Source organism: Vigna radiata, chromosome 5, assembly GCF_000741045.1.
Source record: "Vigna radiata var. radiata cultivar VC1973A chromosome 5, Vradiata_ver6, whole genome shotgun sequence".
In the NCBI taxonomy this organism is placed as follows: domain Eukaryota; kingdom Viridiplantae; phylum Streptophyta; class Magnoliopsida; order Fabales; family Fabaceae; genus Vigna; species Vigna radiata.
Genome location: NC_028355.1, coordinates 33,829,302 through 33,854,848, shown reverse-complemented (window position 1 = coordinate 33,854,848; position 25,547 = coordinate 33,829,302). Strand labels below are relative to the sequence as shown.

The following is a 25,547-nucleotide window of genomic DNA, read 5'->3' as shown; positions in this document are numbered from 1 at the left end:
ATATGTTTAATAGATATTGAAAATAATTGATGGAGTGTTTTAATTATTTGTTGATTATGCAAGTACTACCAGTAATTATTGTTTATAAATCTTATTTGGATATTAATATAAAAATCAGGAATTAAAATAAAGTTATTGATGAAAGAAAGAAAAATTGTTTAAAAATTAAGTTTACATATTGATATTTTTATTTAAAATTTAATATAATATTTTTACATATATCCACCAGATAAATTATTTTTTGACCGAGTACACCTAGTTATACTAGTAAATTAGCATGTGTTCTACATAGGTTGATTGTTTACTTTATAGAGTTTTTATAATTAATAAATATCTCTAAACATAGTGTAATGAATATATTGTAACTAAACTAGTATTTTAATTTAATCAATATGAAAATCGCTTTTCCATTTACTATAATTCATTAAACTTGATTTTTCCGTGTATAGGTATTTTTAATATTTAAATTTAAATATAATTTTTATATAAAAATAAAAGGGGCGTTCCATAGCTTTTTAAATTAAAATAATAACAAAAGCACTTTTAAATAAATAAAAAATAAACATAAGAATACAGCACTTTTAATTTTAAAATTTTTAAATAAATTGATGTTAGTTACTCTGTCTCCAAAGAAAACATGTCAGAAAGGAGAAAACAGTAAGTAAAATGGGTATAAATAAATAGAATAAACATACATTAATCGGGCAGAAACAAATTCCAATGTCATGCAAATTGACACTATTTAAAAGCTGAAGCTTGGGAAAACCAGAAACAAGTTTTAATTTGATTAATGCAGAGATTCACTTAAAGCAAATAAAGAATTTCTCAAGGGACCTAAGAGATCCATTAGAGCGGTAAAAAAACTATTTAACAAATTATCCATCATCATCACTTTTCTTACTACTTCGCATCTAAATAGAACAGCTTCTGTACTATGACCACAACTCTAGCTTACAAGTTTATGAATACAAAACATAATCCTTACTAAGAAAACGCTAAACAAGGTAAAATCCAATCAAAACCCGATTAGCCTTCATAATCTCCCTGAGCAAATTTGTTCTCTGGGTAGAAAACCGCTACTACTTGGTTCCCATCAAATTTTCGTCCATTCAATCCAGCACGGGCTTTTGTGGCACCATCCACGTCAACATATTCCAAAAACACCTGCAAATACAACACTTACTTACACTTTATGGCATATATACACCAAATACAGAGCAAATATAAGTAATTATAAGCAATATTAATTTTTCAACAGGAATTTCCGTAACGGGTCAAGAACACACCTTCCCAACTCCAGCGGCAGGCTCACCATCATGCGGTGGACGAGGGATCACCACATTTACCAAGGAACCTGCATGGAGTGAAAACAAAACAGTGAACTATGCAATGGAATTTTCATAGACATGCAATGAACAAACATGTGAGGACAAAGAAGGTTTATGGAGACTTCAGTCTGTAATTTAGGCCTGATTCTCTTATGAGAATGTGGGACTACAAATGGCTGTAAAACAAATAAGACAGAAAAACAAAATAAGACAGAAAATTAATATGAATGTTGTTTAGAGCGATACAAGGGGGAAAAAAATCCGAAATTACCAAATTTGGAGCACTCTTGTCTCATATCATCAAGAATCTCTTCGTAGTCTTCATCGTCTTTGAGCTCGTCAGCAGAAACTGCATGAGTTAAGCACACCACCTTTGTTGCCACTAAAGCTGGCTGCAACATAAGTTTCTACAAAAATAAAAAGCCTCGAGCAAGTTAGAATTTTAAACACATGCAAGGATGATCCTGGAAACAAAAACAATTTAAGGGACAATTCATTTAACCTGCAGTGCAATCTGCTGCTGGGCATGCATTAAGATGCTCTCCTGTTCAGGTTTAGGCTGCTGTGGGTTTGCACCTTGATTAGCTCGTCTAACTGTGAGAGTCTTATCTCCCATTTTTATTCCATTTAGAGCAGCACATGCAATATCAGTAACTGCAAGATCCTGGTAAACACAAAATGCATAACCCTTTGAATTTCCCGTTTCTCTATCCTTCACTAGATCAAAACCCCTTAGAGGACCAAAAGTCTCTAAAAGCTCTCTTATCTGCGTTTCTGTGAAGTAATAAGGAAGTCCACCAACAAAAATTCGATCTGGACCATCGAGTCCACCAGCCGACCCTGGTGTTAAGCCAACAGCAGCCAGATTAAGGTTTGGGTTAGGCTGGCTTGGGCCTAGAGTAGCAGCTAAGGAAGGATTATAATCAGTAGGTCTCCTGACCTTAACAGGTGCCCCCTAATAAAAAAAAAATGGATTAGCACCAATGGATATGGCCATTCCTTGCACAATAAAATGAGAAAAGATACCTCGAAAATAATCCCATCTAAAGCCATTGCATTGCTAGCTTCCTCAACAGACCTCATCTCCACAAAGGCGAACTTCTTGTCATGATTAATGTAAACATTGACCACAGCATCACCTGGATACAAATTAAATTAGCCCCATTATAATGTCAACAGACTGGCACAATTCACTGAAGTTTAATATGTACCTGGGCCAGCAGTGTTTCCCCCAATCTTAGCCATAACTTGACTGAAGAAAGTTGCAACTGACTGCAGTATAACCAGAATAGAAACAACAAGCCAACTTGTCACAACCATCTTAAAGACTTAACCATTATGAGCAAGAAATTATGATATTAGTATTACCTGCTCATTAGCTGTAGGAGGAAGGCCCCCAACATACACCCGCCTAGCATGTCGTGTAGCCTGTAAATTCAGTACATTAAAGACAGTACATAACCGGGGAAAGTCATGTTAAAAGGGTAAAGAATGTAAATTTCATCTCACTGAAAAGCATTTTTACCTGTTGTGTCATAGCCTGAACTGGCATGACTGGGAGAGCACTGAACGGCTGCAACTTAAAAAAGAAAGAAACGAGAATAAAGAGAAATTAATAAAAACCTCAAATTGCATAAGAAGATCTGCGGAAAAGGAATAAAAAAATACCTGGCTTGTAGCCAACGGAAACATATTTGGAAACATTCCGGGAATTGCAGGATTTGCACCAGTGATCTGACCTGCAAATAAAGGAATATGGCATATCAGAACAAGCTCATTCTTTTCACTATTTGCAATCATAGAACATAAGAATCAAATGCCTCCTTTTACTCCAATTGGCACGAGCTTAAGGATAATTATACCTCGTGGCATATATTGTATTAATAATATTAAAGGAGCATTGTAAACAAGCTTTAGAGATAATATTTGTGTCTACCAAAGTAGGTAATAGTTTCCAGTTGAAGACGAACAAGACCCACCAAAAACAGGTGCATTGATTCCTCCGTGGACATAAAAGCTACAGATGTCGGCTCACGCCCATTGTCAGCACAGTGGGGCTAGTAGCCCAACATTGCCTTCTTAGAACATATGACAAGACATAGAAACAAAACAAACAAACACCAAACACAAGACAAAAAACCAAAGCATCTTTTAGTTCCAGAATTATATCGCTAAGTAAAAAGAAAGACAAAATTACACACCATGGGAAACCAGTCCTCAGAGGCTATATATACTCAGATAGTAACTGAACAAAGCTTACCAAGTTTATGCAATTTGATATGAATTTTCCATACTAGGACAAACAAAAAGAAAAAAACAGTTAAGATGAGAAATTTCATAATATATACATGTGTAAATGTACCTGTAACAGCAGAAGCACCAGCCAACATAGCAGAGGCAGGCGGGGCCATATCAAAACCACTAGTCCTTTTGCTGTAAGCGCAGAAATTAGTTAATCGAATAATGGATGCTACTCTTCAAACCAATCGAATAATGAATGCTACTCTTCAAACCAAGATGTATCAAATGACAAACTTGAGTAAATATCAAACACGTCTATCAAAAAATGTTAAAACAGGTGATGAAATGATGAGTGAAGAGCAATGATTGCCCTGCCGCCAATAAAATTATAAACAAGGATAGGTGTGTATTATTCACAACGTTAAACTGGTTCCACTTGCGCATCCACAGACTATTTTATTTTATAGACAAAAAATAGAATTCACAAAAGGAAGTCACATGCATGATATGTTTAGCAGACATATATTTACCTCTTTGAGCGTGAACGAGAACGCGACCTTGATCTATGCTCGGTTCTACCCCCTGACTTGGATTGAGATCTAGACCGAGACCTCCGCCTATGCCTATCCTCTCTGTCATAATCCCTTCTTCTGTAAAATCAAATAACTTCAGATAAAAATTGAAAAGAGAACAGGAAACACGTTATTTAAAAAAACGTAGCTGAGTATGAATTCAAGATATAATGCAACGCATGGCATGCTAATGAAAATCAGATACTTATGAAAATCTTCAAGCTCCAACTGGGATACAAGGCAGTAAGATCCCAAACAAAATTTTACCTGTCAAAGTCACGGCTTCTGTAAAAATCATCTTCATCTCTATCCCTTGTCCTTTCCCTTCGTTCACCACGATCCCTGTGCCGATCTCTGTGGTGGCGGTCCCTATCCCGGTCCCTTTCCTTCTCACCATCACGCTCTCGGTCCCTCTCTCTGTCTTTGCTCCTCTCCCTATCTCTGTCCTTGTCCCTACTTCTCTCCGAATCCATATCCCTACTTCTCTCCCTTTCCCTCCCCTTTTCCCTTTTTCTGTCCCGGTCTCTCCCTTTCTCCCGCTCCTTATCTCTGCTTCTGGAAGATTCTCTGTCATAATCACGAGATCCATGCTGCCAAAAGAAAATAAAAGATTAACAGGTGCGAGCAAACCCATATCTTCAAGCCTAACAGGCAATGATGCATATGAAAGTAAGATTAAAAAAACAAAACAAGCATAGTTGGAACAAAACATTTCACACTCGGCATACGCGAGATATAAAAACAGTTCACAAAACAACCTGTAAAGCATAAATCACAATAACACATAAAATACCTGAAAAGCAGCAAAATCCAACATACATTTTTCCTAAAATTTATACAACATTCAAAAGAAAAACGAGAGAGCACTGCCTAAAGTCACGGCAAAGCATGAAGATTTCAATGATAGCTTGGCGGGCAAAGAGACAGCAGCATATTACCAAAAGCAAAGACCTTACAAAAACCTAAGCACCTTTAATCACACAGTGAAGCAAGAATTACAAAAGGGGGGAAAACACGAAACAAAATCCAATCCCGAATCACGCCATAACTAAGACAGGTGTAGTCAGTTTCACAAACAGTGGAACGAAAAGGCTGGCACGAGATTTGTAGTGTTAAGATTGGGAACATGATGGGAAACAGAAAAACCCTGTCCCGAAACCCCAGTTATGAGAAAGAGAGAAAGCAATGAAAAAAAAAAAAAAAACCCTAATTGCAAATGAAAAGGAAAGTGCGGAGAAATAAAGAGAGAAGAAGGGATTGATGGAGCAGAAAGAGAGAGAAAGCATACGTGAGATTTGGAATCGGTGAGATCGTCGTGAGTGGGCTGAGGAGAGGAATCGAGATGAGGATGAGGATGGGAATTGTGAAGGTCTTCTTCTTCTCCGTTGCCTTCGTATCTTTCATCGTATTCGGCCATTTTTTTTTTCTCTTTCCCTTTTCTCTGTGCTTTTCCTTTGTGGAATGATAGATATGATTTGGGAGTGTGCAATCTGTGTGAATGTGTCACAGCACCACCATTCTTCTGCTCAAATACCCTCTTCTTTTCTTCTTATGCATATCCTATGTGGGCCGTCCAATCAGCCCATTTCTCTTTTTGGACTGTATTTTACTTCATGCACCACCTACTCAAATTATTAATACTAAACGTATCATAATAAATTAAATTTATTTTTAATTATCACTTTAAATGCTCCACTCGAAATTTAAACAAACCATTTTTAATTATTATTTATAATGTATTTATAGTAATAATTTAATTGTTTTGTAAACGGTGACGAAGGAAATCTTAGTTTTTTTTTATTGTTAAGTTAAACATTTTTTTTTAGTATTCAACACTCAATATATGGAATATTGTGACTTGGAGGTTGATGTATGAGAAATATATTTCAAATATTACTTATTTAAACTGTTATTAAGAGTACGATAATATATATTTTTAAAATAACTTCTATTTTAAGTCAAAGTTTACCAATTATTTTGAATAAATTTTATATTATATAATTTGTAGTGTATTTCTAGACCCGAGAATCTGGAAATATATTCTAAATTACGTGATCCCAAAAACTTGAAATATATTTTATACTACATAATTTAAGTGTATAATTTTTTATTATACAATATGAAAGTATATTTCGATCTAAAAATTTAGAAATATATTTTGTATTACATGAAATATAATTTTGAATTAGACAATAAAAAAATCTGACAATATATTCAAAATTTTATAGACTATTTTTTAAATTATATAATTTAAAATATATTTCAAATTTTAGAATCTAAAAATGTAAACTATCGATTATATAAATCTTTCTAATACTTTATGGAGGTGTATAAAGAAAGCATCAGATGTAACAATCCATGAAAGAGTTGTATATATATATAAATTATCTGTCAGTTCATTTTGCAGGTATATATATATATGTTTGATATCTTTTCTGGAACAACAATGATTAAAGACTCTTGAATCAGATTGAAAGGGTAAGAATCCATGAAGGAGTTGTATATAAATCAGAATCAATTCGAAAACTCAAGAAAAGCAGGAGTTCACACATGATGAAAAGAATACGTGCTGGTGGTGGAAATTGTATCAGTTTCCATGACAGTGATTGATACAGCAAGTATATATGTAAACATGAAGAACTACTGTGGGCAAAATGGCCTCCACAAACGAGACCTGTGGCTTGGAACGTTGAAGTGTCTGATCCTCCCTTCTTGTTCCTTCAGATACCCTTCACACAGAAAAGCTTTTGAGAACTTGTCTTCCACCTCTCTATCAACATCATGGACAAACACATCAGTGTCACCATGGCCTTTGTTCCTGGCAATCAACCCTGCAGTGTAGATTGCAGTCATTCTCCCTGGTGCCCCTTCAAAGAAACCTGTGGGGGCATCCACCATGATCACATCCCAATCTATGTCATAAACCTCACTTGGGAACCCCTTGTGCGCAAGCTGGCACTGAGAAAATCTTGGATCACTCACCTTTTTGCAGTCTGCTTCCATTCCAACCTTCAACAGCTCGTCAGCCTGGTGAACCTGTGTGTCGTACATGACATGGTAGGACTCCAAAGAGGGTATCTTCTGTTGGATTTGGTCGATCCAAGACTTGTCCTCCTCCAGGAACACCGTGCGGCCACCGTAGTTGAGCGATGTCCACATGAGGCTGTCGTGGCCGAGGCCAAACACGAGGAAGTTGCAGGGTGACTTCTTCTGAAGGACCTTGGCCGAGACCGAGATCTCACGGAGGGTCTGCTGAGGGGTGACGTTGGTGGTGGCGTAGTGGATGAGAGCATTGGATAAAGAAGGAGGGGCTTTGTTGCATGTGGGGTTCTCAGGGATTGGAGGGCATGATGATGGTGTGGCTGCAGTTTCTGTTGTTTCTGTTGTGGGGTGAGATTCTTCTACTGCTACTGCGTTTGAGTTTGACAAGTTGGTCTGTGAGGTGAGTTGGGGAGACAAGGAGAATATGGATGAGCGGAATAGCAAGATGAAGAGGCAGAGAAAGGCAATGGAGAGAATGGCTACCTTGAGGCTGCATGTGAATTGGGTTTTGGACCTCATGGTTGGTTTTTTGAGAAAAAAAGCTTATTCTTTTCTTTTTATCTTTCTCAGGAGCAAGAAAGATGGGAAGAGGGTGATCAGATCTTAGTTGAAGGAACACATGTGAACTTGCTTGAGAGTAAAGTGAAGTCAAACTGATATATAAAAGGAGAAAGAGAAAAACAGTAAAGTTTGTGAACGAGATTAGTGGTCGATTTAGTATTGAGGTGGCAAACATTTAATCTTTATGTAGCACCTACTAGGGCAATGATTTGGTGAGATCACCTACCGTTTGTTGTGATGTTGTTGGGGTCACAAGGCCATGGTATCTTCAGAATTGAGATAAATATATATATTTTTGGTGAAGCCTCTGATGAGAACTGACAGAAAAATGATAAATATTGATGTTTGGTATTATTTGTAAACATGCATTGGTTGTATAAAGCAGGCAGAGAGGAAGAAATTTGGAGGAATGATTTTGACAAAATAGCTACTGAAGCAACTTTTGGAGCTTGAGTATTTGTTAGAGTTGGTAGAACTGAAATGGGGTCCAACAGTTGATGTTTAAGAATAATTTGTCGTCTTCACAGACATGAAATTACCTTACAAGGATCTCTCATTAAAAGAGATATGTAAGTTTTCTGCATGTTTTTCTTTCATGTGTGATATAGTTTTTTGGAAGAGTTTTCTAAATATTTGGCAATGAATTTGTGACAGTACTTTATAATACTTTTTTTAGAAATATTTTCATTTTAAATTTTGCCAGTCAGAAATTAGCAGGGTTGAAAATAAAATAACAATAGAACTACTAAGCTAGTAAAACTGTACTATATATCAAAATAATTATATATTAGATAATTATAATTAATTTATTAATATATTATTTAATATGATTTATAATTAATATAATTAGTGTGTTCTATAATTTATACTTGTTATTAATAACAACAATATTATTAACTTCCTTTTGTTAATGTGTATGTACCAAGATCTAATACAGCATGTGTGTGTATATATATATATATATATATATATATATATATATATATATATATATATATATATATTCATTTAGCGAAATAAATACAAAATTTACTTACTTAATCATATCTTATTTCAACTAACAAGTGTGCAAAGAAAAAAAAAGTACAAATGAACTATTTTCTAAAAAGAAACATTATAGAGGGCTAAATTATATTAACATATGTAAAGAGAGAATTTAAAAAAGTCCGACAAAAATCAGTTTTAATGACTCTTGAAAACAAAAATAGAAATAAAAGATATTTATTTAGTTATTTCTTTGTCAATATATATGATAAATTAAATAGTTTCAACTTTATTATCAACCTTATTAACCCTATGCAGGATTGGCCATGTACGTCAAACAAAACCATAATATTTTGTGGGGGTCTCTTGTTGTCTTTCTACAAGATTCAGTTTTTTAAAGTGGAGTGGGTTATTTTTTAGTCATTTTTATGTCAGTACCAAAATTTCAATCTGTTAATAATACAAGTTGAATAGATGAAAATTTTAACATGATATTTGTACCACATGATTAGAGTGCCGGGTGATGAAATGTAAGAACTTACATTTTGCAGCTAAATTTATTGCAATATTTGTGGGAAAAGTACATGATCAAATTGTTAGTTACATTTGTCTTTACCACAAATAGCATCTTAACCACATAAGGCAGCTTGCAAAGAGGTTTCATAGCACAGTGTAATAAATGCGCTCTGCAGTGATTTCAAACCACAAGTTTTCATTTACAGAGAGTGGATGCTATAAAATAACTGTTGAATAGGTTTGGAACAAATACGATAAGATTGTTGTGCAGTCTCCAGATTCAAATCCAGTGTTGTGATCAATAAAGAAAGGAACCTGTAGAGAACAACTATATTCATACAAGGATGTGTTGATAAACCATTAAATGATCCAAAAAGAAAATATCAATCAAGATATAAATAAAAACTTCACCCACTACTATTTTGCTTTTATACTTATTATTATTATTATATAGCGAGGAGATTTTAACAATTTCATAGGTTGTTATACATGTTCAGGTTTTTAATTATCAAAACCTCAGTTGCTGATTTCCCATAGCTTTGTATGTACCACAAAATTCTAACCTCTTTAGATCCAGAAGCATTCAAGAGTAACTTCATTCGGTCAGAGCCTTCTCCCACGTTTTGAAGAATGTAAGGAAGTTCCAATTCACATAGTGCCTCACGGACTATTCGAGCATTCTGAAAAATGGAATTTCAAATCTATGAATTTAGCAGAAGAAATATGTCCAATAACTTAGTGGAATAGTATGTGTATGATGCTTGAAAATTGCTTCAGAAATTGGAGAGAAAAGCATTATCTTACAGGATTATTTTCATATGAGAAGAGTTCCAACTTTCCTGGAGGAGGGTCAGGCCTGGAGTAAACCCACCGAGTCATTCCTCTACCTGCTCGAAGTATTGTCGGCATCCATCCAGTAAAAATAGTGCTGCACAGGAATGGGATGTAAATAACACATTAATTTGAAAGTCTCTCTTTGTCGAAAGACAATGGTACTTTGATACCGAAATTTCTTTTTACACCCATTTGACACTATCCCTAGTTACCCTTCACTCTCTCTTTTTCTTTAGAAATACAAAAGTTAATTTTTATTAAAAACATTTTACCTCTATAAAGGTTGTCAAAAGTCTTTTTCCTAAAATATGGAACAACGCTCGGCAGACATCCTTTGGCCTCTGTCACAAGACTCAATAATCATTTGTATATGTTTCATTGCTCCTTAACAAAATCACATTCTGAATCACCTCAAGACGAGTAACATACTTTCGTGTCACATTATACAACTTATTAAATGCTAAGATGCTTTAATGAAAATATTACAGTAAAATATTAATGTTTCTTTCTACGATGTGATGAAATATTTTACATGCTCATAGGAAAAAGTGATTTGCATCTAATACCTCTCCAAAAGTCCCAATGATGGACTTCTGCCTTCTCCGTATTGCTCAAACAAGTATTTTACAATATCACCTAAAGCAAGACACCAAAAATAGAGATCCATGAGGGTCACAGACAATCAGCATTAGTTTAGAGGTTGGAATTAAGACTACAATTGCATTTACTAAATTAAATGACAAAATAAAGTTCACAACATTTAAAGGATTGAAATTGAATTACTTAAAATCCTTTACTAACACAACTGAAACAGACGAAAATGGATGTTTAGGTAAGAAAATGTATATAGGAGTAATAAACCTTTAACATGTGTCAATCTAAACCAGTAAAACAATTATGAAAATGGTGTTCATTTATGCCATTGCCTCAAAACAGGACAATCAGAAACCATTTGGAGAAGGAGCAGCGAGAGACTTGCTTGCTTACCACTTTCATACATAGAAATACCATTTTTTTTATCAATGAGGAAAGGAAACCTGCAATAGAACATCACTGCAGAATAAATAGAAATAGTATTTGAAAAGATAAGGACAACATCAAACTATTTCACAAGTGTTAAATATGTTGCAAGATACAAAGAAGAAACAAAAAAGTAAAAGAAAATGAAAGCTGTCGTGTAGCAATTGCTTCTTCATCAGGATTAATCAGCGTATATAATACAAGTGTATATATTGACCAAATTGAGACATGATACTCAAGAACTGATTTAAAATTTTCAAAGTTCTGTACTATTGCAAGAAAATTCATTCAAAGATCAAAGAAACAATTTATGATGGAAAGCTACGTACTGTTCTTTACCACCAGTTCTGCTGACCACTTCTCTGTGTCTTACAGAACCCTTAGGACATGGATAGACCTATTCATGACACCAAAAAAAAAAATTAGAAATCTTACTTGCTGGAATTTATTTGAATATCATTAATCCAGACCAACAAACAGGAGTTGAACAAACATTGTTGAAAAGTTAGCAAACACATCAAACTCAACTCAATAGAGAGTAGACATAGACCCCAAATTTCTAGGAGCATATCTCATTGGAAACCAAAAATAGCACTCCATTGAAACAGACAAAACTCAGCCAAGAGAAGGAGCATTGGATATTGAATGTGCTGGTAAGTGTGTGTAAAGCATTGATAGCTAACCTCTACAGAAAGATCTAGTTCAGTCAAAGCTTCCCGGACCCTTCTACAAAAGGGGCATGCCTCTGTTAAAAAATAATGTTTAAAAGATTTAAGAGGTGACAATCACAACATTCAACGATAAAATAAAATTACAGCATCATGTAACTGACAAAAAACCAAAACATGTTTCAGAATCCTAGTATGAAGGTCCAGTTGACGATAAGAATAAATAACTTCTTTTATCTGGGCACACTGTTATTGCAATTAAGGCCAAATGGTGCTAAGCAATAGTAATAGTAATACAGTTAAAATAAATAAACTTCTGGAATGTTAATAAAATTCAAAAACTAACTCTAAGAAGAAACATACGTTTTCCTATTATTAGGAATGACAGTAGCATCATAAGGGTTCTTCCTAAACCTGTTTAATGAGGAAGAGGCGTACCAAATTCAAAAAGCTGCAAACTAAAAGGAAGCTCTGAAGTGATTTCATTGGAGAGTGAACTCTCAGCTATGGATTTTTTTCCCCATGCAAACCTTGACAAGCTAGCCAAGGAAGATAACGCTAGCTACCATTCATAAAAAAAAACTTTGGTTAGTCTGATATAAGGTGCATGCAGATATATAAAGAATTATTTGCACCCGCACCGCAGATACATCACAGGATTAATTGTTTTCATATAATTTCCCATATACTTCCACTTGCACTACGTGCATAAAAAATACATAATGATTTTAAGGCTATTACTTATAAGACCCTGAGAAATCACCTCGAGAGTGAAATTGCGTGGTTGAGAAGGATCCTTTCCCTGACAGATAGAAGCAGTAAATAAATAAGACATTGAGAAATTGAAATTATAATTGGTAGAGAAAAGCATTGGAAAAGTGAATTAGTACACATACAGATAAGAGCGTGAGTAGGGGGCAGAGAAAAGAAAGAAGGGAGGTGGGTGTGGACGATGATGGCGACGCATCTGATTTTGATTTTGCAACGATTCTGAGTCTCTGCAACGCCCAATTTCTATTCCCGCGTTGAATGCTCTTGCTTGTGGCTGTGGTTGGAGGTGTGGAGATGAACAGTGGGAGAACGGAGCACAAAGACATGCTTATGCTGCTGCTATTCACTAAACCCAACTTGTGTCCCACACCGCCCAAAATATTATTTTGGTTTTAGGTTTTCATTATTTAGACACTTCTTTCAAGATAAATAACTTTTTTTTATGTATTGTTAAAATATCTATGTAATTAACTTTTAGTCCCCGAGTTATTTTAAATTATTTTTTTACAGACAATTTGCTATTAATAAGCAAGTAGATTAGGCAGAGAAGAAAATAGAAAAAGAATAGAGAAAATTGTAATTAATAATTAATATAATTAATAATTTGTAAGACTAAAGTAAAATTGAAAAGATAGAGGAGATCATTTAAAAAATATATAAATGATTAAATTTAAATTGAAGATGGCGTAGAAAACTTGTGTTTTGGAAGAACTGAACTGCGCTGAGAAAATGAGAGCAGTGTCGCTCTGGCGGAAACAACCTTTGCCATTGGCATGCCGCAGTCGTACATTCGTCTCCGATTCCACTTCCAAGGTCCAAATTTTCGATCGCCAACGAAAGCGCGCACAACGCGACCGAGCGGCATGGTCGACGCCCTTACACGACCCTCTCCTTCACTCAGTTTCTCAAAACCTCTTGGATCGCTTGCAGGTTAGGTTAGGTCACATTCTTTTCCAATTTCAATTTCAATTTCTGTTTCAATTACAATTTTAATTCCGATTGATTCTCTTTCTTCAGGACTGTAAGAAGACTTTTCCAACCGCCCTATGTTTGGGAGGCTCCTTGCAATCTATCAGCCGCTCTCTTTCCGCTCCTCCTGCAAACGGTAGCAATCTAACAATTCCTCACTCACTCTCCATGCCCTATCATGTTGCTATGCTTCATTTATTCATCCAGTGCTTCATCTCAGGTGGTGTGGAAAAGCTTATTGTCATGGATGCCTCCTATGATATGATTCAAGCTTGTAGAAATTCTCACCGTGACTCGTCCAACGATGCCGTCCAGACAGAATTTCTGGTTGCTGACGAAGAGTTCCTGCCTATCAAAGAGAGGTGATTGTAATTTTTTATTCTTTTTTATTGGGGTAAATGACCGAATTTGGTTTCTCAATTACTGCCAATTTAGTTCTTCTAAGAACAAAACCTGATTTAGTATTTGACTATGTTAGAAATACAAATTAGTTTCTGGTTATTATAGCTTAAAGACAAAATGTTGTGTCAAATTGATCCTTAAAATTATATTCAGGGACTAAATCATATTATTTGTTCTTTTAAGGACTGAAGACATTATTGAATTGGGCATTTATCCTATTTATTTCATGTCAGGGTTTTCTGTTCTTTTTTTTTTTTTTTAAATCTATTATGGATATTGTTGTATGGTTTGCAGCTCTGTGGATTTGGTTGTTAGTTGCTTGGGACTACACTGGACTAATGATCTTCCTGGAGCAATGATACAGGTGCTCTTTCCTTTTGTTTGTGGCTTCATTGAGTTTAAGTTGGTTCTTTTCTAATGGCGTGTCCAACAAAGGGTAATGTTTACAGAAAAAGCATCAAGTGATAGCAAATTGTCAGTAAATTTGTTTAGAGATTTACAATAATGGACATTTAAAATGATTGAGATTTATAAGCTGAGTGAAGAAAACAATTTAGAAAAGTTTATGCAGTTCACAGGTGCTCTAGCATGCAGTTCTATAGCAGGGTAGCTTGCAGTTCACAAATGTAATATAGTTATAATATAATGGGTCATGATATGGCTAGAAATTTTGGTACTTAAGTTGGGTTGACTTAAGGAGCAAAGATTGATCTTTGCTAAGGTCAAGAGTAATGAACTAATTTATTATGCTTTCAAATGCAAGATTTTAAAATTGTGATATGTGCTGAACATGAATTCATTAAATATTGTGTTTGAATTGGGATGGAGTTAAATGAATCTGATAATGGATCTTGAAATGAGTTTGGGGACCAAACCAACAGCTACTTGTTAGAATATTAGGTTTGTTAGTCTAATTGTTAGTACATAACTACTAATATTATACTATTATGATCTATTTTTCTCTTTTTCTTTTATCATCGCCTTCTAAACATAGGAGCTACACTACTGACTGGGCATTTCCTCCTGTGCTCAACTATGTTTACATTCACGAACATGATTATGAGTTAAGGAAGAAACCAAGTTTATGGCTAATTTAGTTGGCTTATAATTGAATTATAATTCTCAATAATGTTTGAATATTTGCTTTGCCAATATAGAGAAAACATTAATGTGCAAATCATAAGTCTTTATCCTTATCCAAATGTCACTTTTGATATTATTTTTTATTTTTTATTATCTGAATTTTTTTAATGTTTTGCAGTCTAGATTGGCATTGAAGCCTGATGGTTTATTTTTAGCAGCTATTCTTGGTGGAGAAACGTTAAAGTGACACTATTTTTGTTTTTCTTTTTTAGTTTTTTTGCAACAAAAATGTATGGAGAATTTTAATGATATTTGTTTCGGTACCAGGGAGCTCAGAATAGCTTGTACGTTAGCACAAATGGAGCGTGAAGGAGGGATCAGTCCCCGAATATCACCTTTGGCACAGGCATGTCTTATTGTAAAAGTGTTATTTTAAATTATTTACTTATTAGTTGATCTTAAAAAGTGGACTTTAAATCTAATTCAATTCAACAAAATTGGTTTGCAAAATAGGGTTTGCATCCGCATAAACTAATATACTGTAATGTGGTCCTATCTCTAATAGATGTGTAATTTCTAATACTTTCTCAAGCAAAGACTGAACATCTCAAGCATGAGAGTAGATATTTGTGGGATATCCAATAGAGGATGACATGATAGACTCAACAAACCTTGTTATGATAGATTTTGGTACCATCTTAGAAAGTGGATTCTAAGCCACTTAATCCTATAAAACTAGCTTGCAAGGTCAGCATTCATCGACATACTATAATTTGATCATATATTAAATAAATGTGGGATCTTTAGTAGTTAACATCACCTTTATTTTGAATGAATGCTTCACTTTCACTTTTGAATAGATAGCGTGGTTTCATGTTACTTGTTTTTAGAATTTGGGTTTATATTTAACTCAACTCGAAAACTCTGTTCATAGGGTGGGGTTGGTCCCCACTGTATATGTTATTTCGACACTTATTCTAGTTAATGTAAGACTTGAGTTTTTCCTGATTAACAAGTTCATGCCCAACACTTTTGGGTTTTGTACTAACTAATACGGTAGGTGGTTCAATAATGGATCTAAGATATACTCATACTATCTTAGAATTTAACCTTAGAGTCTAACTCAATTTTATAAAACCAAGTTGTAAGATGAGAATTGTTTAAGCATTGTAAGCTTTATTTATGTCATATCTCTAGTCTGTGAGACTAAATTAACACCCCTAAAGCTACAATTATTGCAGCTCCCAAACAGACCCCAACTAAGGTGAGCTAGAGGTGACCATGTTTAAGGTGGATTTCTAGCAGTAATCATTGTTTGCTGTCAACTCAGAGATGAATTCCATTATTTTGTTTGAAAGTAACTTCCTGTCCTTGTTGGTGGTTAATTTGAAGCAAGTAGGCCTGTTTAAAATATCAGTTAGTTATTCTGGATTGTTTTAACTTTAATGCTTGTAATGAAGACTTGTACTTTTGTTCAAATGGAATAACAAAGATGGGATTGAGAAGTCCTTTTGTCCTCCATTTTCAGGTTCGAGATGCTGGGAATCTTTTGACCAGGGCAGGTTTCACCCTTCCAGGTGTTGATGTTGATGAGTACATAGTTAAATATGAAAGCGGTAAGAATTTTTATTTGGTTTAATAAATGAAATATTCTACATGCACGATTTGAGATAAATTAGTTATGACTTCTCCCTAAATTATTTTAGATGTATTCTTCTATAGTTTAGAATTTCAGTAATGGTAGATGAGCAAAGGCAGATAAGAAGTTTTTGTGGAGATGAGCATGGTGACATTTTATTGCTTACTGATAGGGTGTAGGAAGTAATGGCCACAAAAACCATATCACCTCACAACAATCTGGTGGCTAAAAGAATATCCACTTCTAGAATAATAGAATGAGGGAGGGCTAGCAAAAACTGTCGGTTGCCTTTTTCATAATTGAATTTCCATTTTAAACATGTATGAATTGTTTCAAGTTGTTACTCGTTTATTAAATAATGTGAGTCTCTTACCTTTGTGATACATTTTTCGTAATAGTGATTCTTGTCTATGTTCTGTGCAGCTCTAGAGCTTATAGAACATCTCCGTGCAATGGGTGAAACAAATGCTCTTTCGCAAATGAACAATGTAAATTCCCTTTATCAAATGTTGAGCCGCGGATGTTGCATTACATTTTTGAAAAAGGTTTGTGCATATTTGAACAGATCCTAAAGAGGGACACTGCTTTAGCAACTGCAGCTATTTATGATTCAATGTTTTCTTCCGAAGACGGAACTGTACCTGCAACCTTCCAGGTAATCAAAATAGTGTAGTTTATGTCTAATCTGTCTCTTATGAAAGATAAAGTTGAAATCATAATTTACAACTAATTATGAAAGATAGATGTGACATGTTGTATGGTCATTCTGCCTTCTCAGGTTATATACATGACGGGTTGGAGGGAACATCCTTCCCAGCAGAAAGCAAAACGAAGAGGATCAGCCACTATATCTTTCAATGATATTCAGAAGCAATTTGGAAGCCAAAGTTGATTGCCCCTTCCCCTTGATTTTGGCTATTCATATTTAAGTTTAATTGAAGTATTTAGGGCAGTTTATGTGTGGTAACTCATGCATCGTTGCCGTATACCAGCTCTGAATCTGGTACTGCATATTGGTTGAACATTTTGATGAGCCAATATCGCACCAAAATTTCAAATTTATGAAAAAAATTTTTCTTATGGTTTTATTTACTTTATTGTGTATATTTTTATATTTTGTAGTAACTATTCAAATGTTGGAAAACGTTGACACATACATTTCACATGTTATTTCATTAAAATTTTACTATAGTTTATAAAACATAACGAATAGAGAAATGTAAATATATTAGACAATTTATAGTTGCTATCATTGATGCACACTAATCTTTGAATATCCTTACATCTAAATTAATATCATGATATTCCTACCTAAAATATGTAATGTTTCCATTACGAATATTTGTATGGAAGGAGGTTGATTACTATTAGAAAAATATTTTTTGACGTTTAAATGTTTAAATTTTTATATTTATTTGACATTATTTTTTTTCACTTTTTATTCTATTTTTTAAAAAAAAATACAAAAATTTATATTTTTATAATTATTTTATTCATATATTTTATGTGAAATAGATGGAAAAGTATATCCTAATACTATATTTCTCTTATTATTATAATCATAAGTTCGTTGATGAATCTCCCAAACACAAAGAGTAAGATATAATTATAATGATTCTTTTATGGTTATTAGTTTTAGGATTTTATTTACATATGGTTTTAAAATAAAAAAAAAATTGAATTTAAAATAATTTTCATTAAATATTCTGATACTATTAAATAATTTATTATAGTTAAGTGTTTTGAAAATCGATAAACGAAAAAGTTGAAGTCGTGTTCATGATTATGAAATATGACGTATATATATTTTTTTAACAATTAATAATCTTTTAAAAATTAATATTGAATATCTGGTTAGGATTTATCTAATTTTATCGTTGATTATTGTATAGAGAGAGATATAGAGAATATAGACCTATAAAAGAAAGAAAAGTGAAAATATGTATCCTAAAAATGGAAAAGTAAATACACTGAACAAAATTGTTTATCCTAGTTAACGATCTTAGTTACAAATAAGAATAATTTCGCAACTTAAAACTTTTGCGAAATAGCTAACTCTAGGAAAAAAGTATAGAGCAATTTGTTGTAAAAATGAGAGAAAATAATGGTACATAACATGATTATTATCAACACACATCTTCTCTTCTATTAGGAAAATAGTTGGTATGTCTTGGCGGAAACCACAATTGTTCGTACTCCTCCAATCGGTGCAAGAAGTGCTATGATAACTCCAACAATGATGCTAAACTGTAACACAGTTCAAAAACATCATAAATCATTCTAAACATTATTATACTCATCTTTCAATCACGATCAAAAAACATACCCATGATACCACCCAATGGAAACTCCATTTTCTAGGTTTTGTTGCCTCAAGCCATAACATACAAGGAATCTGCATCAAACTTTTCAAAACTGTTAGCTTCAGATTCAACCATTCAACCATGCTTAAATTTATTACAAAATTTCAGATATTACAATATATGATGTTGACGTGAATGCTAGTCCTCCAAAAAACCCTAACAGTCCTCCAAAAAATGGAATGCACATGCCAATGAATCCCACAATACCTGCAACAACAACAGATAATCAACATACATATAATAATAATAATAATAATAATCAAAAGAAGCAATTAAGAACACAAAAGTCTTTTGAGATAATCAATTCTTACAAACAAAAATTGTTCGACTAACAACGCGAAGCATGACTGAGCGATTACAATTCAATTTTTCCACCAAATTTGTCTCTATTGTATCAAACACAGGCATGCAAAAAACCTTCACAAGAAAGAAAAAACAGATCAAGGAAACAACTCTTGATTTGATTTAGGTATATGTATGTATGTGATGTATGAACGTAATCATATATATATAATACATATATATAATACCTGGAAGCTTCCCACAACATGAATAAAGACCATAAAGTTAGCTATAGCAATGAGCCAAAAGGGGTGTTCGAGTGTGATGAGAACATCATCTTCAACAGCGTTTCCAAATGCCCAGAATCCAGATACTGCAACTGTTAAATAGCAAAAAATGACTATGGAATATGCCACAACCACACCTCGCCACATTGGAATCTTTGAAGGTTTCTCTACTGTTGACGGCAATGTGGCCTGAATCTCCAAGGCAACACTGTGACCGGCAAAGGCAAAAGCAATGGTTCCAAGGGCATTGAAGGCATCGAAAGTCATCCCTGCAGTTGTGTGAGACCGAACTCCATAACTCCGAGGATGACCCTTCAAACCCTCAACAACAGACATGATAAAGGCCACCATCGAATAGCTGCATGCATGAACAAACACACATACAAATGACGTTATATTTAACAATTCGAAAGCAAACACCGGAACGTACCAGATTGACATGACGGCGGCCAGAGAAGAAACTGCTTTCAAATTATGGAAGTTAGGAGTTTGTGAAAGCAAGATCTGCAAGACTATAAAGAATAGAATGTAATATGTTTGTCTGATGTCACTCATGCCACGAACTGACAGTATTTGGAAAAACTTCTTCAGGGACTTGCCACCGGTGACACAGTAAACAATGGCCGAGGCCACCTGAACCGTTAGCTGCTGCGGCATCACCAGCCAAAGCCCTTTCTTAGGACCAAGCACGTGAATTCCAAGATCATGGTATCTATCAAACCTCTCCCCAGGAACCATCTCGTGCATTTCACAAAGTAGCCACAGTGTGTAAAATGTCAGAAGCCACGAAACTATGAGCATTATAACACCTGGAACCCTGCAAAAGATATCCATCAATATCAATCACACAACACAAAAGGGTATCCTAAAATTTAAACCTTTTTCTTACCATCCAAGCTGAGCAATAGCAAAAGGTAACCCAAGCACGCCAGCGCCCACCATAGCTGTAACATTGTGGAAAGATGAATACCACCATTTTGCCTTTCTAGAATCGTCCTCGGACATCCAATCTTCCACTTTTTGTGGGTCCCTAAAGGACCTCATTTCAACATTTCCATTGGCGTGCTCCTGAAACAACACCAATCAAAATCACATCTTCATCACTGAGATTAACATAATAACATTATTATGAGTGTAATAATTAACTTACCATTTCCAAGATTGTATGTGAAAGTTTTTTTGGATTGAAGAAGAAGTGTGCGAGCTATTCTTTTAGAGGTTAACAATGACGCTTACCATGTTTATATATATTAGTTAAACGGTGGTGTGGCTGGATCAGTCGCGGGATCCGAAGCTTAAGGAGAGCACGTTTAACGCAGGAGAATTGAACAGAGCCTTTTTCTCTCTTCCCTTACCTTATTTATCTCTACTGCTTCCACATATCACTTCCTTTAAGACAACCCTATCACTATTAATATTATAATTATCAACACAAAAACTTCATAAAATATCTTGTGATTTTAGGCCGTTTCATTGGAATAAAGTATAATTAAATATTATAAACATTCTAAATAATTAATTATTTGATTTCTAGATATTATATATCTTATGTATGATAAATTATTATTATGATCAATTTCTTTTTTACTAATATTGTATGGTTATCACTATGTAATCATACATTTTGATTCAATTTTTCTACTTCTACTCGTCAACTTTGACCTTTTACTGAGCTTAAAAGATTATTTTTACTTCACTTCTCAAACATTACTCTGAGACATTAAATTGTGACATATAGAAAGAGACTTTTTAGTAAGCTTACTATAGTGGCAAATGTTTGTTCCTAACCTTGGTAAATGATTACAGTAATTTTGCTTGGATATTTTTCTCACACAAATTATATAAAACATTGTCTTTTTTTAAATTGTTCAAACTCAAAAGGTTTTAGGTTCGACAATCCAAAAGAGCTTTCTCTCACTGATTTTCTAGCAGAAGAAGGCACCCTCCATCAATTTTTTTTTTTTTTTTTTTGTGTGAAGAGACTTGAACAAACCTTAATAGTTGAGAGAAAACATTAACATCAATTGAATGTAGCTCAAACTTTTTCTATTCAATCCAAGTTATTCAATTTTAGGGAAAAGAGTATGTCTTTCCTTTTCTGGTCTACAACAAAAATCACCATACCAGGTTTGGCTTATGCATCCAAAAATAAATTTACTCATGTTGTTGTTTACATTTTTGTGGATTACCCAGGAGGCTATAAGATACACATTACACAACCTAGAGATTAAATTTTTATTTCAAGGAATGTTCTTTTTCATGAGAAATTTCATTTCAATGAAAAGACTTCTACAAATTCTCTTTCTTTCATTGATGATAGGATAATTTCTTTACCCATTATTGATAATTTTCCTTCGAATACTTTTGTTGTACATCACTTTAATAAGCTCAATGATGCATCTGAAATATCAAAGTCTAATATTGATGGTTTTGAATACTGTATTTTGAGTATATAAAGTTTCTAATAAATTCTTTTATTTGTCTGATTATGCGTATATGTATTCTGGCACCTCATACCATTATCCCACTGAAAAAAAAATTTCCTTTAAACAATTTTAGTTTAGGGGACAAAACTTTCATCAATCAAATGTTGATGATATACTCTCTAGCCATGACCAAACACGGTTAAAAAAAGTTGGAGTCATCTGTGGAAGATGGACATAGACTCTCTCTCTTGGACCATCTTGGATCATCATGAAGCTTAGTAGAGTAAGAATAATTTTGAGCCTTGTATTATGGGTCAAAGAGTCTAAGATTTGTTTGGGCTTTGTATTATGGGCCTAATAGTGTAGGATTTATTTTGGACCTTGTATCTTGGACCAAGTGAAATAGGCTTTTGATCACTGAAGTCAACAAAGGGCCAAGGCCCAATGCTGACCAAAGTGGGATGCAAATTTGACTTAGTTGACCAACGGATCAAAGTTTTCATCTAACTTGGTGGACAAGGAGGAGTGGGTCATCCATGCCATGTGTCCTCCTCCCTTTGGAGAGTTTTTTCCTCCTAGTTAGTGGCCACATGTCACTCTAGGAATGGAAAGGATTCTCCATAGGTAGTAGCTACATGTCTCTCTTTCATTGAAGAGTTTTTTTTTTTCTTGTAGTGCACACAAACACTCACATACACACACATAAAAACATACACAAACACGCACACACAAGCACACACACAAAAACTTTATGTCGTGTTTGTATCTATGCTTGTGTTTGTACGTGTGTATTTATATGTGTGCCTTATGTGTGTGAGAGGTTGAGTACAGTCTAAGTAGTAGTCATAATCTTTAGTGATGTTGAATTTTTATGTATATTTTTTCAAGGGAAAAGTTACTATGTGATGTGTTTTAGTAGGTATATTAAATAGGGACTCTGTGTATGATATTATTTGACTCTTAATAATTAGACTTACATATAAAAAAGATACTTAGAAAGTAAGAGTCAATGAAAATTCCTAATTTTGGAGGGGCATGAAATAAAACCATGTCTTGCATATACGGTATAGTAATTTATCTTGTCATGTGTAGTGAGAGCAAGAAGCCTCAAATGGGAGCAATAGTCATCTTTCTACCAATGCAACCATTTCTTAGGACGTGGTTTTGAGATTGCTTAAGTTGAAAAATATTTCTTAGGTTGAATATTGAGATCTGATGTTGGTCTGAACTCTGTTATCTACTATTGAAGATTGAGATCTAATGTTAGTTTGATCCTTCTCATCCTTTGCCTTAAAGAGTAATACATGCTTAAAGTAACTATTATCGATTATTGTATTCACGTTTGTTCAACTATATAGCAGATAACATAGGGTTTTTAATCATATATATTTGATAGAATTTATACTAACTAGAAAACATCTTCTATAACTTACATTTGATATCAAGTCGTTGTTATTGTTAACGATGTAATTTGTATAGATATTAAGAAATAATTGTTTTTTTTTTGTTTCAATCTACCTTTACAATAAGTTTAAACACTTTTCTTTCTTCTCTGTGTCTAAACAAGATAAACATAATTTAGCAGATAGAAAAACACTAATTATTGTTATGCTATTTGGAATGTCATCATAAAAAGGTTCCAAATGGTAAAAGCAATTATAATATTAGATTCAATATTTTGTTATTTTGAATGAATGTATTTATTACATATTATTATTTTCATTAACCTGCAATTTGAAAAATAAGACATAAAGATTTGTAGTCTATGGATCCTTTATGGTGACTAAATCTATTATTTATATTTAATGGTTTTTGTGTTAAATGGACAAGCTTGTAAGATCTAAATGTTCCTCTAGCATTTTTGTTGTAGTCCCTATAGTTCTGTTTGAAACTTCGTGGCTCTAAAGCCAGTGTGTTGAAAGATTTATTAAAGACGATTAATCTTGTTTGTATTAGATGAGATATTGTCTAGAGTGGAAATCCCTTGTTGAATCATGTTGTCTTTGTTCAACAAGAATATAAAAGGTAAATGTGTATCTAACATTCCAATCCGTGAATCCAATGTGTATTCATGTTAATAGTACTAAACACAGGTTAATAGTTTTATTATTGTAATTTTTCCAGTTACTTATATGATATTGGAGTTGGATGAGTTTGAAAAACCCTTTGTCTCTTTCATTGTAAACGGTTCTCGCATAGTGTCAATTTATATTCTTAAGTTTGTTTATTATGACATATATTAAAATTGGAGTTATTGAATAGCTAACACATTGTAAGAGGTTTATTATTTCTTGTAACTAATGTATTTGTTTAAGAGTTTGTTAAAGAACAATAGTGCTATTTGTTTCTTTGAACTAGCCATCTAATAAAATTTTCATGTTTTAACTTTTTGTTTTAAGCATGATCATATATTATAAATTCTTTACATTTGTAATTTGTATTCTTGTAGTAATTATTTAAAACTTTACTGAGAGATTTTAATGTCCAACATTTTATATTAATCATACAACTATTAGAAAAAAATAAATCTAATTAAATTTGTAAAAGGAGTTACATACCAATAAAGTCATGTGTAGTTATATACGAATAAAATCGTAGGTAATTATATACAGATAAATCTATAGATAATTACTTACTATCGTATGTAATTATCTACAAATTTATCTATAGGTAACATTGTCTATGATAATTTTGTTAAGATATGTCAAATATTCTATTAAAGGATATTAGGCAATCAAACATTATGTTAGTTATATTTTAGATATTTTTATAATTTGTGCAGATTTGTGCATATGCTTTTCCTTTAATAGATAAAGGATTATAGGATCCTTGTATGTATATATATGGTACTCTATTATTTGAAATAATACATCAGAATTATTTTTAATCCTTTTAATATGGTATCAAGAGTCAAACACTGATATCCTCTACAGTTTAGGGATCAGTGTTTTTTTTCATTAAATATTTCTGATGGCTTCTTCCGATGACAATCAATCGGAGAAACATGATTCTGGAACTTCCGCTGCTTCCAAGAGTTATATTTCTACTGCTGCCGGATTTGTGACCAAGTCAGGTATATCTAACTCTGCTCTTAATCTTTCTGTTGTTACTAAGGGTAGTGATTGGATAATTGATTCAGGTGCTACTGATCATATGACTTGTTATCCTCATATATTTACTAGTTTTTCCTCTAATTGTTCTAAAACCGTTATTATCAATGCCAATGGGGTCTCATCTCCTATTGAAGGTATAGGTACTATATCCCTTTCACCCTTTTTATCGATTCCTGATGTTTTATTTGTTCCTACATTAAACTGTAATCTTATCTCCGTCAGCAAGTTAACCAAATCACATTCTTGTGTTGCCTTGTTTTACCCAACCCATTGTCTTTTTCAGAACATCCATTCCAAGGAGAAGATTGCCAGTGATAGAGAGAGTGAAGGATTGTATTATCTTGAAAATGTCTCACAACAAAACCATAAAAGAAGATTGGTTTGTCTTGCGAATGATCACAAACAAGATAAAAACAAAAAAGAAATTTGGTTGTGGCATAAACGGT

General features: G+C 33.5%; 5 protein-coding genes across 13 annotated transcripts; 1 reads left to right on the top strand and 4 right to left on the bottom strand.

Moving 5' to 3' along the window:
- Window positions 1-762: 762 nt before the first annotated feature.
- LOC106762283 (splicing factor U2af large subunit B) lies at window positions 763-5,658 on the bottom strand. 9 transcript variants are annotated; one of them, XM_022781577.1, is made up of 14 exons: window positions 5,430-5,658; window positions 4,409-4,731; window positions 4,100-4,219; window positions 3,691-3,761; window positions 3,589-3,621; window positions 2,997-3,067; window positions 2,854-2,907; window positions 2,697-2,756; window positions 2,540-2,600; window positions 2,355-2,467; window positions 1,831-2,283; window positions 1,600-1,735; window positions 1,287-1,354; window positions 763-1,164 (listed from the first exon to the last, which is right to left on the bottom strand). In XM_022781577.1, the coding sequence occupies exons 1-14, from the start codon at window positions 5,556-5,558 to the stop codon at window positions 1,027-1,029; spliced, it is 1,830 nt and encodes a 609-aa protein (XP_022637298.1). In that variant the 5' UTR covers window positions 5,559-5,658; the 3' UTR covers window positions 763-1,026. The 9 variants fall into 9 exon arrangements, with proteins under 9 accessions (XP_022637298.1, XP_022637299.1, XP_014501585.1 ...); XM_022781578.1 differs by having other exon boundaries at window positions 2,854-2,901; XM_014646099.2 differs by lacking the exon at window positions 3,589-3,621.
- Window positions 5,659-6,608: 950 nt separating this feature from the next.
- On the bottom strand, window positions 6,609-8,359 carry LOC106760943 (glucuronoxylan 4-O-methyltransferase 1). The gene has a single exon (XM_014644391.2). It carries the CDS (start codon window positions 7,700-7,702, stop codon window positions 6,782-6,784), a length of 921 nt encoding a protein of 306 aa, XP_014499877.1. The 5' UTR covers window positions 7,703-8,359; the 3' UTR covers window positions 6,609-6,781.
- Window positions 8,360-9,252: 893 nt separating this feature from the next.
- LOC106761307 lies at window positions 9,253-12,931 on the bottom strand. The gene is made up of 10 exons (XM_014644848.2): window positions 12,663-12,931; window positions 12,530-12,568; window positions 12,205-12,328; window positions 11,782-11,843; window positions 11,428-11,495; window positions 11,066-11,115; window positions 10,645-10,714; window positions 10,049-10,172; window positions 9,808-9,924; window positions 9,253-9,559 (listed from the first exon to the last, which is right to left on the bottom strand). The coding sequence occupies exons 1-10, from the start codon at window positions 12,861-12,863 to the stop codon at window positions 9,461-9,463; spliced, it is 954 nt and encodes a 317-aa protein (XP_014500334.1). The 5' UTR covers window positions 12,864-12,931; the 3' UTR covers window positions 9,253-9,460.
- A 281-nt stretch (window positions 12,932-13,212) lies between these two features.
- On the top strand, window positions 13,213-17,718 carry LOC106759974 (putative methyltransferase At1g22800, mitochondrial). Its single transcript, XM_014643386.2, has 10 exons — window positions 13,213-13,467; window positions 13,555-13,642; window positions 13,727-13,868; window positions 14,203-14,272; window positions 15,170-15,234; window positions 15,319-15,397; window positions 16,520-16,607; window positions 17,054-17,118; window positions 17,196-17,285; window positions 17,409-17,718. Exons 1-10 carry the CDS (start codon window positions 13,267-13,269, stop codon window positions 17,520-17,522), a joined length of 1,002 nt encoding a protein of 333 aa, XP_014498872.1. The 5' UTR covers window positions 13,213-13,266; the 3' UTR covers window positions 17,523-17,718.
- A 1,060-nt stretch (window positions 17,719-18,778) lies between these two features.
- Window positions 18,779-20,762, bottom strand: LOC106760646 (lysine histidine transporter-like 5). The gene is made up of 8 exons (XM_014644062.2): window positions 20,713-20,762; window positions 20,452-20,630; window positions 19,993-20,379; window positions 19,524-19,920; window positions 19,305-19,410; window positions 19,109-19,200; window positions 18,957-19,025; window positions 18,779-18,877 (listed from the first exon to the last, which is right to left on the bottom strand). Exons 1-8 carry the CDS (start codon window positions 20,713-20,715, stop codon window positions 18,779-18,781), a joined length of 1,332 nt encoding a protein of 443 aa, XP_014499548.2. The 5' UTR covers window positions 20,716-20,762.
- Window positions 20,763-25,547: the final 4,785 nt, after the last annotated feature.